This window comes from Barbatula barbatula (genome assembly GCF_947034865.1).
Source record: "Barbatula barbatula genome assembly, chromosome: 24".
NCBI classification, from domain to species: Eukaryota; Metazoa; Chordata; class Actinopteri; order Cypriniformes; family Nemacheilidae; genus Barbatula; species Barbatula barbatula.
In genome coordinates, this window is record NC_136787.1 from 11,155,727 (window position 1) to 11,169,173 (window position 13,447).

At 38.0% G+C, this 13,447-nt stretch overlaps 1 protein-coding gene across 1 annotated transcript; it reads right to left on the minus strand.

Moving 5' to 3' along the window:
• Positions 1-104: 104 nt before the first annotated feature.
• On the minus strand, positions 105-12,980 carry slc43a2b (solute carrier family 43 member 2b). The gene is made up of 14 exons (XM_079448267.1): positions 12,779-12,980; positions 12,075-12,299; positions 8,200-8,485; positions 8,036-8,091; positions 6,667-6,743; positions 4,808-4,900; positions 4,557-4,690; positions 4,119-4,315; positions 3,665-3,808; positions 2,416-2,548; positions 2,174-2,306; positions 1,599-1,672; positions 1,219-1,342; positions 105-1,131 (listed from the first exon to the last, which is right to left on the minus strand). Exons 2-14 carry the CDS (start codon positions 12,232-12,234, stop codon positions 970-972), a joined length of 1,773 nt encoding a protein of 590 aa, XP_079304393.1. The 5' UTR covers positions 12,235-12,299; positions 12,779-12,980; the 3' UTR covers positions 105-969.
• Between the last annotated feature and the right edge of the window lie 467 nt (positions 12,981-13,447).

Consider the following 13,447-nt stretch of genomic DNA (forward strand, 5'->3'; position numbering starts at 1 on the left):
AAACAATCTCAGAAAACGTCTTGATTAAATTTTTGCTTTGAAAAGACAGACATTCATGATATCCTACTGAATATTTTCATACATTACAATAAATGAAGGCAAAATTAGTTATTAAAATCACATTTTATTCAATATAATAGTAATGCCATAAAGAAAGATAAATGAAAGCCGTTTAGAAAATTAAACAGAAAACAACTACTGCAACACTGTGTTAACTTTTGCAAGTAAGGTTGCATTGTCCTTGCTGTCTGTTAGATTCAGAAACAAAATAAATACATTAAACAAAACAACAAACACAATATACAGGGCTCCAGTTCTTCCGTCAGCGGTCACTGGTATTGTTAACCGGAGAAAAGGGAATTATGGGTCATGAGGGCTTTATGGGATACGTGTGTTAGAAGTGCAGTTGTTCCCCTGATATTTGAGCCATCAGCTCGCCAATCAAAATGATGTTTGCTAACATATGCATATGTGGACTTGCGACATTGACGTCCATTGTTAAGGTTAAAAAAATGAATGAGAGTTGTGTTTATTTGTAGGAGACCCAACTGGCATCATTACATTCCTATTACAGTCCAATCAGGTCTGCTTCAGCCATCCTCCGCACATACAGGCGTGTATACAAATCTTGAAAAATCATATAACAATATGTAATATATTGAAATGTGTTTTCTTATATTTAGGTTGTAGAGAGACAGTCAGGGTTAACACTTTTGCAACACTCGTAAGTAAATGTAAAATGCCTCAAAAAGAACGCCAATTTTCCCATGTCGCTTTTCATTCTGTTTCGGTCTCTCAATTCTGGTTTCATCCATTTAGTTACTCGTAAGTTAAATAATGAGATGAGAGGAAATGAGAGAGGCACAGTAGTGTGTTACCATCACTGCTTGTGCGTTTCTCATGATATTCTCCATCTATGCATCTTTATTCTGCATCACATCTTTGTTTTGTCCCTTAATTTGTCTTTTCTTACACGAATGCCTCTGGAACATCTGTGCCGTTGATTTTCAGATAGATTTTGTCATTGTTTTCTTTCTCCTTCCTCTTTTTGTGCAGAGTCTTTCTGAAGTACAGCAGATAAAGAGGTAGCAGGAACCCCATCATACTGACACCCAGCAGACCGACGTTCACCTACACCAGTGTAACAGAGGGGTCAGAATGTGCCTAACATACATTTCATCCATCAAGGTCTCTTATATATAGTGCATGTGTCATTACCCAAAGTGGGTCTCCATTTAATGGTCCCATCATGGCCATGAACAAAGGTTGCTGCAACAGAGCGAACAGAGCGCTAACCAGAGACTGCATACCGGTCAGACTGCCAAATTGAGATGATGGGTACCTGCAGACACACAAAGACACATTCACGGGTTACAAAGACTCAATACGGACACTTTTCTGTTGGGGTCAACGTCTTTTAAAAATGTTTTTGTATTTGAATTTTCCTCTGTGAAGTAAATGTGTAATAACACATTGTTCCTAAAAGTACATCATTCCCGGCATGTTCCCAACATTATCACAAGTTAATTTGTTATCACAAATGTGATGATAACATGCATGATGTATTTATGTGTAATAAATAATATTGATAAACTCACACAGCGGCGTAAAGTCCACCAATAGCCGAATGGATGAAGCCTCTGACAATGGTGTGAAGAACAAAGGAGAGCATCTGGAGAAAAATAATAATGACATGAAATGACAAAAGCAAATAGACCTAATAAGATTGAATATTGAATAGTATTTTCTTCTCATGGTATGACCGACATGACTAAAAAAGTCGTTTTATAATCTGGCCACTAGGGGGAGATACTGTACAACTGTGGAGGCACATCCAAATTGCCACCCAGGTGAAAAAAGCGCAATAACATACACTTCAATGTATTTAAAGTGCTCTGTTTTAACACACTGAACTTGAACTAAAAAAACATTTTAAGATAAACTTGACTACACTTAGCAGATGTGCTATTTTGAGACTCCATGAATAGAAATAATAAAACTAGGTACATGGAAGTGTACAAAGTGTACTGAAGTGTATTTTAGTGCACGATTTTGTATCTGGGCAGAAGGTTTTTTTTACAACTTGCAGTCAATACAGTACTAAAATCTGCATGGAAGTGTAGTATGTGCCTGCATTATTGATGCATTGTTACATTGATGTCGTCTCACACACCTGCAGGGGTAAGTTAGGAATCAGGCAGGTGATTCCAAAGCCGACAAGGAGGATGTTTGTAAAGATGAAGGCTCGTGTGGCATTGGTCACTTTCTGGATTTGCCTGTCTCTGCGTTTGGGCTGAGGTTCATCCCTGGAAAATGAGGCAGTTGATTAAACATAAGAAAATGTCAAAGATTTACTCAAATTTTTACATTCTAATGATTATTTAGGTCTTAGTTGACACAAAATCCTTAACCTACTTGTTGAGTTCTTTCTTATTGCTGTCTCCATCGTCACATTCCTTCAGTTTCCAGTCCATGATCTGACCGATGACCGGCGTTGTCATGAGGCACAAGAGCTGCATCACGCCAAAAATGGAGGTGTAGAGACTTACTAAAAAAAGAGAAGGAGAGAATATATCACTGTATAATGGATAACAACAGAGGTTGATTAATAATTACTCAGGTTAATGAGTTTAATGGTTTGCATATGCATTGTATCTCAGAGGTCAGACTGTGTACAGGAGAAGGTTAAATGTTAGAATAACAAGCTGTAGGAAAAAACACGCTCTACTGGGTTCTACTGCTATTTTACTGCTTTGAGGAGATTCTTACCCAATTCCATTCTTTCAACTGAAAAATAGCCAAAACGTATTGATTTATAGCAAAAATTACGTCAAAACCCGACAGCAAAATGGACATTTACTAATAAAATGTAGCTGATGTGATGTTCACATATAATATTCACATTCTGTCCAAAAATCTAAAATATCTAAATTTGCAGCTTTAAAGTGCAGCTTTGTTATTAATGGCAGCAAAACATGATATAATTGTATAATTTCAGCTATTTTCAAAAATGTAAGTTATGACATAAGTTTTGAACAATAAAGCATCTTGTTCTGTTATTCTAACATAATAAAACTCTTGGAACACCCTTCAACCAGACATTACGATGCTAGGGACCCCTAAATACTATTAATCTTTTGTGAGGACCCCTTCCTAAAATATATTTTTTGTATAAAGAAACATTTAAAATAAATAATAAGTGTGATATTGTGAAGACAACATATTAAATAAATGGCTAAAATAAGAGTTGGATATAAATCTGATCAGAAAAATGTATAATTCAAATGTATTTGTACTAGGTCTACTTTACAAAACCCAATACGTGTAAAATGGGAGCTGAGGAAAAACACACTATAAAGATAAAAAATAAACAATCCTTCTATGTATTCATGTGGCAAGAAAGAAGAGATAAACACTTAGAAATACATATGAAAACTTCAAAATTAAACGGTTATATTGTTCAGTAGATTTCTACTAAGTTTTTGCTTTGTGTGGGGACCCCCTAGAATCTTCTGGAGGCCCCCTGGGTGTCCCCGGGCCCCAGTTTGAAAACCCATGGATTAGAGGACCAGAACTAACAAAGAAAGTGTGACAGGCTAAAATATTACATCAGAGGTTGCTGCCTCCATGCTTTACATAAATATCTACCATCAGAGACACACACCTGTGTTGAAATCTCCTCCGCTGAGGGACTCCAAGATGTTGTTCATGGCTCCCATGTAGAAGATGAGACGTAGTTGAGTTACACACATGGTCACCAGACTCAACATAAAAAGCGGACTGAAAATGCTCTTCAAAAACGACTGAGCTGCAAAAACAAAACAAACACAGAGTTAACAATCATTTGCTAAAATAACTCAATGAGCCAAAAACATGCCCAATGAGCTCTTCAACATGTCCCCCTCAAATTGTACTAATCGAATGCAAGACCATTTTTGTGTTTGAGTGTCTTTTGTCTGATAAATCATCCAAATTGCCAATATATTTCAGATAGGTAGCTAAATAATAAAATACCCAATTTGATGGCATAGACATAGTACATCTATATTGCCCACTGTTGCCTCTTTGAAGCACATGCATCTTGGAAGTCTTGTATTGTGCTGGCTATAATCACTTACACTCCTCTTTGGGCTCACAGTGTAGTTCCAGGTCCATGGTGGACAGGCAGAGTTTGTTTGCTTCTTTTGCCTGGAGCTCTTTCTGTTTCTGAGTGTTGTCCACGCTCAGACGCTTGCCCACAGTCGTCACCTGCCTGTAAAACTGCTTCCCTGTGATCTTGTGGTCAAAGCCCAGCCAACTGAACTTAATCTTGATACTGGGAAATAAAGTCAATATTACACTCAGATTGTCAGATTTTTCCCTAAGAGTCAATGACAGTGCATTGAATGTATACATTTGATCAGAAAATAAACCCATGAGCTATATGATATATTATAGAATTATGGGACATAAGAGAGTGTGTGTGTGTGTGTGTGTGTGTGTGTGTGTGTGTGTGTGTGTGTGTGTGTGTGTGTGCGTGCGTGCGTGTGTGTGTGTGTGTGTGTGTGTGTTCTTACGTGTAGTCCATGTCCTCGGGTCCCGGGAAAGGCTCCAGTGGCCAGTTAAAGAAGCAGTTGAGAAAGACGAGGCCAGAACATGCAGCCCAGACCACCAGAATCATTATGAAGGTCACCCCAAGGTCATAGATCACCTACAAAAAGAAATAACACGTGATACGACCAATTACATTTTGTAAAAAACAATGTTGGATTATAATAACGTGTTATTTTGTTCAGTTTTTTTTATAACTTTAATTTGTCTAACAAACCTTGACCCCAGGAAACGTCACAGCTGAGGAAGCGTATGAGCCAATCATAAGCGCGATGAACGTGGAACGCAGGTCACCAAACATGTTGGGCAACTAGAAGAAAACATGAGAAAGAAAGAGGTCAATAAGGACATACGGAAATGTAAAACGTACTAAAATGTTTGTGTAAAACTGCTTTGAAGTTTTGGAAAAAGTCAATTTAGAATGTTATTACATTATAAAAACATTATCATCATTTACAACCACATCAGAAATACAATACAGAACATTTTATGTTGCATTTTTTAGGGTTACATATTGTTGGGGGAAAAGATGAAAAAACACTTAAAGGAACAGTTTACCCAAACATTTAAATTCTTTCATCATTTTCTCACCCATATGTTATTCCAATGTGTATACATTTCTTTGTTCTGTACCACACAACGTGTCCCAGAACTGTTTGCTTTCCGACATTCTTCAAAATATCTTCTTTTGTGTTTTTCCTACTATGGAAGTCAATGGTGGCCAAGAACTGTTCAGTTACAAGCATTCTTCCACACTCATTTTATACAGATTTGGAACAACTCCAGAACCTTTTTGGGTGAACTGTCCCTAAAATGAACATTGCATGAACATAAAAATGTGTGCATTCATTGTAGTTGTTCAGAGCATTTACAGTTTGACTAGCAAGAACAAAGACCAATGATCTCAGTCATTCTGTAAATGGTAGGCCAGGAGAAATGGGCAACAATTACGGGCTGATGAAAGCCCAGCGAATCAGCAGTGAAAGCTTGTTCAGTTGACTGCAGTGTATGGTTTTGAGAGAGAAGAAAAAAGGGATGTGACAGAGGACTAAACGTAGAAAACTGTATTTAAAATCAATTTCATTTCAAGTACTAACTTCTAATCTCAGAATTAACATTTTGAACTTTTTTCGGATACTTTAATATAAGCTTGTCCATTTTAAAGGATTTGTAAAGTCTATTTTCTACAGTTTATGTCAAAGCACAATAACCACAAATGTAGTTAATCACATCAACTATAGAAAAGTTCCCATGCTCAAAATGCACTATCCATTTCAATACTGTCCTTCTTTCACTTTCTGTCAGTTACTGGGCCGGTAAGAACTGACGTAGGACCTGTCCAGTCTAAACCGGCTACAACCGAGTCTCTTTTATGACTCTAATTGGAGCTCAGGCCGGGAATGCCCACAGTTATGCCTTGTTCTTGTGACAGCAAGTGGATGAGCATCAGCGAGCGTCCTGTTACGTAAGAGCGCGTTGTTAAGTATGTGATCAGCAGGATCTTAACAGAAGAGCAATGATTTGTGATTCAGTAGGAATTTCTGATAAAACTGGTCTGAAAACAATCTCAGAAAACAATTGGGCTGTGGTCCACACCCCATTTACATTGTGAGCCATTCCGCATGGCGAACTGGATCACAACACTTCCATTGTAATCAACATAATCCCAAAAATATTCTCTGATGAATACAAAATGTTTCTATGAACTATGAGCAGGTGTGACGAAAGGGTGGATTTGGACCCTGGGGGTTTCATAGGGGTTCTGCCAGGTCATATAATTCCTCGCATCACGCTGAGTGCATGCTAACCTGGGGCTGTTCTTACTGGGTCACCACACTGGATTGTACACAAGGAGTTAATATATGGTGCCAGTATAGCCATTAAAGCAAGTCGACAGGAAAATAGAGACCTGAGACAGACGGTTTGATAATTAACCTGCTGTATTGCGCTTGGGAGACATTTGAAAGAGAAAGATCTTATCGAACATAAGATGCAATGAAAAGATCGCAGGCAGGCAGAAACCAAACACAAAACTGGTAAGTGCACATGTATGTTTGCACACAAAAACACACTTACTGTAAGTGAAGTGAAGGTCATACACATTCCGCCGAAGCCATTGAAGGTCAGAGCGATGAAGATCAGAACGGACAGATCTAGAAAAGAAAGATATTTTAATCATTTTAAGCAGAGAAATACGCTCTTAGGTGCAAAGCGATTTTATTAAATACACAGTGCTTGAAGGAATAGTTCACTCAAAAATGAAAATTCTGTCATCATTTACTCACCCTTGAGTTGTTCCAAACCAGTGTAAATTTGAGTGTTCTGCTTAACACAAAGAAAGATATTTGGAAGAATGTTTGTAAGCAAAAAGTTCTGGGGAACTATTGACTTCAAGAGTAGGGAAGAAAACTACTATGGTAGTCAATGGTGCCCCAGAACTGTTTAGTTTTCCACATTCTTCAAAATATATTTTTTGTGTTCAACAGAACAAAGAATTGTTTACAGTGTTGGAACAATTTGAGGGTGAGTAAATGATGACAGTTTCTTTTTTGGGTGAACTATCCCTTTAAGAAATTATTAGACCACCACCCAGTGTAAGGTTTGTGCCACAACTACCCTCAACTAACATTATTGGTGAATACCAAAATACTGTTTTATGTTTCTGTAATGGTTAATCCACCAGTATGTGTAAACTCTTTATTCTCAGTCGTATTTCTAAAGCTAAAATATAGTTTGTGTTGTGATTCTTACATGTGCTTTACAAGCAACTGCAAAAATAGCACTTTATTATTTTTCTTTATTCTGATGCCCAGTTATTTTCTTGCAGTCCTTAATAGAAAAATGTGTTTTAATGATTGAATGTTGCACTCAAAAATGTGCCACTACTGTAAAGACGATTAGTTGTTTCAGTTTGTTATTAATAACCAACATTGGTCACACTTTAGTATAGGGGGCAATAATCGCTATTAACTATGACTTTTTTCCAAATAAACTCTTAACTTGTTGCTTAATAACAGTTATTAAGGTACAGTAGTCAACGTTTGAAGTGGATCAAAAAGGTTTGCCATAGTTGTCCTAAAACGTGAACAATACCCATTCTTGTTTTAGGACAACATTGATTCACTTTTTTGATCCACTTCAAATGTTGACTACTGTAGTTGTTATTTTTAGATATTATTGGTAGCATTAGGGATGGAGAATATGGTCATGCAGAATATGTGCTCTATAAGTACTATTAAAACATCCAATATGCCAATAATAGACATGCTAATAACACCTTATTAATAGTGAGAATTGCCCACTATAATGAAGTGTTACCCAAACATTTTAAGTTTGAAAGATTTCTAAAATATGGTTCTCGTCTCAATAATTATGACATGTGGTCTAATAAATTTGTTAAGCACTGCATGTACACACTAAACACAATATATGATGTTCCAAGTACCATTTGGATTGCTGGCTCCATAAGCGATCATGAGGCAAGACAGAGAAAAGCAGAAACTGGAAAATAAAAAACATTGTTCAGAAGGTCAACACCTAATGCCTCACTACTTTATAAATATTTATAAACCAGGGCCCATGCCATGTAAGCGTATGTACGATATCTACCTGCCAAGCAGACGAAGTTTGCGTGGGCCGTATTTGTCCATAACAATCCCAAGAGGGAGCGTGATAGCACTGAGGAGAAAAGAGCCAACGGTGAAAGCCATATTGAGCATCTCATCTTGTTCCTTACAGATCAGCCAGCCGTTCATCCTTAGGTGGTCCTCAGGATGGTTCAGAGGGACCACCTCCACTCCATCATAGTTCTTAAAATCGTCAAATTCCAATTCTGCATCATTGGAATGCGACGAAGGCACAGATGGCAATGAGAGATTTGTCATCGAGCTGTTGCCTTCGAGAAAAAAGGAGAAGGAGACAAAGAAAGAGAGTGATCGCAAAATCAGTTTGTGTTGAACAACGTATATTTAAGCTGTAATTTTAGACAATTAAAAATAAATCGACAGTAGATCTTCCAGTAGGATTTATCTGTAAAAATGCACAGATATCTAACACATCGTGGTTGTACCACTCACAAGGTTAACATTTCAGCTAAACCGGGAGATAAGTGAGAAAACTGATATGTTTGTGTAAAAACCGAGGGAAAGGAGAGATGCTGGACGAATTGGTCATATGGTCCATATGTGAGCCCATCTGTGACGTAAGCATCAAATACTTGTAACTCTGGTTGCTGTCCAATCACGTGTACACCAAATTTCTCGACTTCTATACCTCCTGAAAGTTCCATGAAGTTCACAACTGAGATTTCTCAAAACACGCTCTACACTTTTGTCAACACGCCATGGGTGAACCGGTCAATGGATTTATGCAGGTTCGACCATTTAGACCATTCAGAACTGTCTGACAATTTCATGTGTACATAAAAGTAGAGACTGTTTGACTGTTATTTTCTTTCTTTCGTAGTGCTGGAAAAACCAGCATACTGTACAGCAGGTTCCCAGCCATGATGTTTTGCACGGCTTTGCTGTTACGTCAACACCCGACCAGCGTAAACCAGTTGGATCTGATTGGAATTAATCCTGGATTATGTTGGTCTTCTCAGCAACATGTGCAGCTACTGTACAAAGTGTATGACACAGACCTTCAGCCGGCAGTAAAATGCTGGGAATTTGGAAACACCATTAGGTTGTCTCAATAAAGACGAGATATAGCCTGGAAATGATTTGGTAGGATGGAGAAAGCACACATTCGCTGTTGCTTTATCTTGTTTTATTGCTTGTTTTATAATCGTCCTTTTGGACTGTTGTACAGAAATTTGTCACATTATCTCCCCATACACACACACACATATAAATTATCTGACACTGAGCCAGGTCACAGCTAATTTCTCTCTATAAATAAGGTGACACATTGGACAATGAATTTTCTGACTTGATCTTATGCTAAGGTTGATCAATTTAAGGCCTATTTTTTCCAAATCTTGGGACAGCCAGTGAAATGATGGATGTTGGAAAGTATAACTGTGATTCAATAGAGTAATTCTGCTGATAAACGTGTCTCCCTTCATGGGCCACAAAGGAAGAGGTTGCAGAATGTTCTGAGTTTTTTTACACCCAGTTGTGGACTGTCACAAGGCACATGAGGGGCAGTGTCGACCTTAGACGAAAATCTATTTTGATGAGGTGCTGGCTGCGGAGATGATGTTCCCATGTGGGCACTAGGGGTGTCAGGAGATCCCCCAATGGTGCTTGCCACATAGGTGGGCTAACTGTCGGCTAACTATGCAACACTGATTAAAAATGTCAGTACACACCCTGAGAGATAGCAGTCACATGTGCTCAGCGAAAAAAGAGGTTGGAAGGGTATGTGCGTTTCGAAGACTGATAAGTCAGATGAACCGAATAAACCTGAACATTCATCAGTGGAGAAGATTATTAGTTAACTTTACTATAATAAAAAGTGATAAAAAGTTATTTAAATGGATATCATATAGTCTTTTAAATATGTTTCCTGATCGATCCTGGTCGATTGCCGGGAGTAGCTTTCTCGAAGCAACATGAAAATAAATTTGCCCAAACAGGATATGTTTTAAGGGATAGTTCACCTAAAAATTTAAAGTTTGTCATCATTTACTCACTCTCTCGTCATTTCAAACATCTGTGACTTTCTTCTGCAGAACACAAAAGAAGATATTTTGAAGAATGTTGGTAACATAAACATGAGAACCAATTGGTTTCTGTGCGCATACAATATAAGTCATGAGTACCTAATGGTTTTTGGTCACAGACAAGCTTCAAAATATCTTCTTTTTTGTTCTGCACAAGAAAGAAATACATGCTTGAAATGACAAGAGGGTGTATAAATGATCTGTAACTTTTAAACAACTGTTAATGTATTAGCACAAAGGAAGGATTGTTTTTTTAATTCACAGCCATTTGTTTGTTGGCCAGACTTAAGGGACATAGTAAATTGAATGAGACACACACACACACACACACAATACACAATGTTCCTAACCCCATTTCTGCTGAGAGAGTTAGAAGCATGATAAGAACTTGTTGTTTGAAATCTAACATTGCTGATGGAGCTCTACGTTTTGCTGCGCAATGAACCACAAGTGTCCTCACATGCTACGCGTCATACCTCTTTCCCGCAATGTAAATGCTGACTCGATGGCATTGTCTTGGACCTTTGATTCTTTTCTGTGGACTTTGAGATGACACATTCCAGCTGCTGCATACTTCAGCTTTTTTAGTGGCGTCTTGTGCAGCAAAAATTTTCGCTGAGACAGATCTACGTCATAATAACGTGACAAGACCAAAAGTTTGATCGATCAGCTGAGCATGCCAGAAAACAGGAACTGTGGCACTATTCTAAAAAAAAGCACACAGACAGACTTGTATGTCTACCACTCCGCCCAGAAGTAGATCGGCCTAAATGATAGGACTCCTACAGTTTCCCTCACAAACAACTTCTTTTCTCATCTACCCCCTTATCGCACCTCCTTCTTGTTGTCTGGGAATTTCAAACCAGCTTTTGTCATCAAACAGCCCTGAATGCTCTATTAAATCAAGTCCAATTGCCCAAGAGAGAACAAGACAGTGATTAAAGGGCATCAGAAGCCAATGTGTCCTTTATTGTGACACGCAACTTAAACAATAGACAGTTAACAGTTAATCAATCCTGAACTAATCAGTAGATATGGGCCTTTAACTCTCTGATAGAAGCAGATCATAAAGATATTCATTTACATCAAACCATCATTAGGCGTCTCATTTTAAGGTTTCGTTTGATTCGCAATGGAAAACTCCTTCACATTCCTGTGTTTTATACAAAGCCACGGCACTGTGTTTAAAAGCTGATTTAATGGAATTTCTGGAAAGTGTCTGTGGTCATGGGGCTCCTGGGGGAAGATTCCTCCTCCTTAGAGAAGGTGAGCACAAAAGTGTTTTGCTGGAGATCAGTTACGCCATATAAAACCCTACTGTCAGTGATAGATTACAGTGTATAGTGTACAATACGAACAAGTTTAAATACAAGTTTCTTACAAGTGCTTTCCTCTTAGGTTCTGCTGTTTGGTATTTTTTAAGAGTAAATAAGTTCTTACTTTAAGTACATTCTTTAGATCCGATTATTTTAAGGGGTAGTTCTTCCACGCATAGAAGTCACTACAGTAGACAACTATCAAAACGGCTAAATAAACCGGTCATTTTCTGCCAGTACATTATCCATTAATTTTATGGATAATCCTTCATATTAATACAGTCTAATGCAATTTTCATGGCATAGTTGCAAATCAACCCCTACAAGTCCCCTACACTAGTGCCCACTGTAACCTATACAGATGTTCATATCCATTGATATCCATGCATGAACGGCTTAAACAACCATACGTCAGTGGTTTTTACAATGAAAACTCATTTGTGGAATTTATAAAAGGTTTGCTTTCACATCAGGCTATTAAAACATTGGTTATGTCTTACCTGGATCTGTGCAGAGGTACGAATAGAAGCCCTCAGACTTCAGCATGATGAGCAAGGAGCCCCAGCCCAACAGAACGGCAGAGAAGAGCAGGTTTTCGATGATGGCTGTCACTGCCATCCACCAGCGCCGGGCAAACGCTGTGGCCAGAGTCGGTGCCATGACTGCAAGGCTTAGGAAAGCTGAAAGATGAAAGGAAACGGGTGGTGTGGATGGGGCTCTTAGATCTGTCAAAGAAAGAGAATGCGTTTGTTTTAGAAGATCTGCATGTGAATCTATACAGGAATACATTTATATAGAAATATATTTTGCATCTCAAAGCGTAGCACGTGGCACAGCAACACCGGGGTCAAAGGTTCAACGTATGTAAATGTGTGACATTTAACCGGAAGAAACTCATAGATTTACACCGTCTTTGTTCTGTATCACTTTAACACTTCTTTAAAACGCATGACACTTTTACAACACAGTGATCAGAGCTGGAGGCATCCCAAAACAAACGAAAAAAAGGATCATATAACTAGTTATATATAGACAAATCTGGATTCCGACACGATGGAGATCAAATATTTGCTGTTCATTTATATAAAACACAGTAGGCATATTCATTAAAACATAATGTTGAATAGAAACTTAACTAAAGTTATTATTATTTCAACCTCATACAAACAGTATTGAAAGTCACATAACACATGATCTCTCTTACCTTTGAGTGACAGAGAAGCTCTGACTTCTGCTTTACAAGTGCAACGTTTTTTCCCAGCAAACCCCGTCTCTCTCAACCCTGCAGTTACCGACACTTTCTGGGAAATACTTCAGGGCAAGTGTCACATTTATAACGATTTCATAAGGGAATACATCAGAGCGTTTCTATTGGGGGCTTTGGGAGGCTGAGCATGTCTGTCAGCCAATCAGCTGAATTGATCTCTTGTACTGTACTTCTACTTCGTGTCGCAACTTCCAGATATTTATCTTAAAAGAGCGGATGGATGGGATTTGATGGGGTGCAGGAAATGTGTTTTACATTGGTCGTCTCATTTTGTTCTGCTCGGGCATTGATTATAGGGTATTTCCTAAAACTCCAGATTAAGAAGAAAACATGCTGTCGATAGATTTACATGATGTCATTTTGCTTTTATCCAGATTCATTTGCAAACGAAGATCTCATGTAATTTTACAAAGATATCTGTAAATTCACAGTTTCATAACAAAAATAGTCAAGAAGCAAAGTGATGAAAAGTGGCATAAATAGGAATTGAGAATAAAGTATGTTTCATCAAGCACATTCTAACGTTAGTTGGATTCAATTGTACAATAATATGATACAAATGTAGTACCTTGACATTTTAATCGCTTATAATAAAAACGCATGTGC

What these genes read in the sequence shown, in the direction of transcription:
- slc43a2b (XM_079448267.1), bottom strand. Translation starts at nt 12,234, where the DNA reads ATGGCACCGACTCTGGCCACAGCGTTTGCCCGGCGCTGGTGGATGGCA. An exon ending in GTACCTCTGCACAGATCCAG is followed by an intron (nt 8,486 to 12,074) that starts GTAAGACATAAC and finishes TTTTTCTCGAAG; the next exon opens with GCAACAGCTCGATGACAAAT. An exon ending in CTGTGAGCCCAAAGAGGAGT is followed by an intron (nt 3,809 to 4,118) that starts GTAAGTGATTAT and finishes TTGTTTTTGCAG; the next exon opens with CTCAGTCGTTTTTGAAGAGC.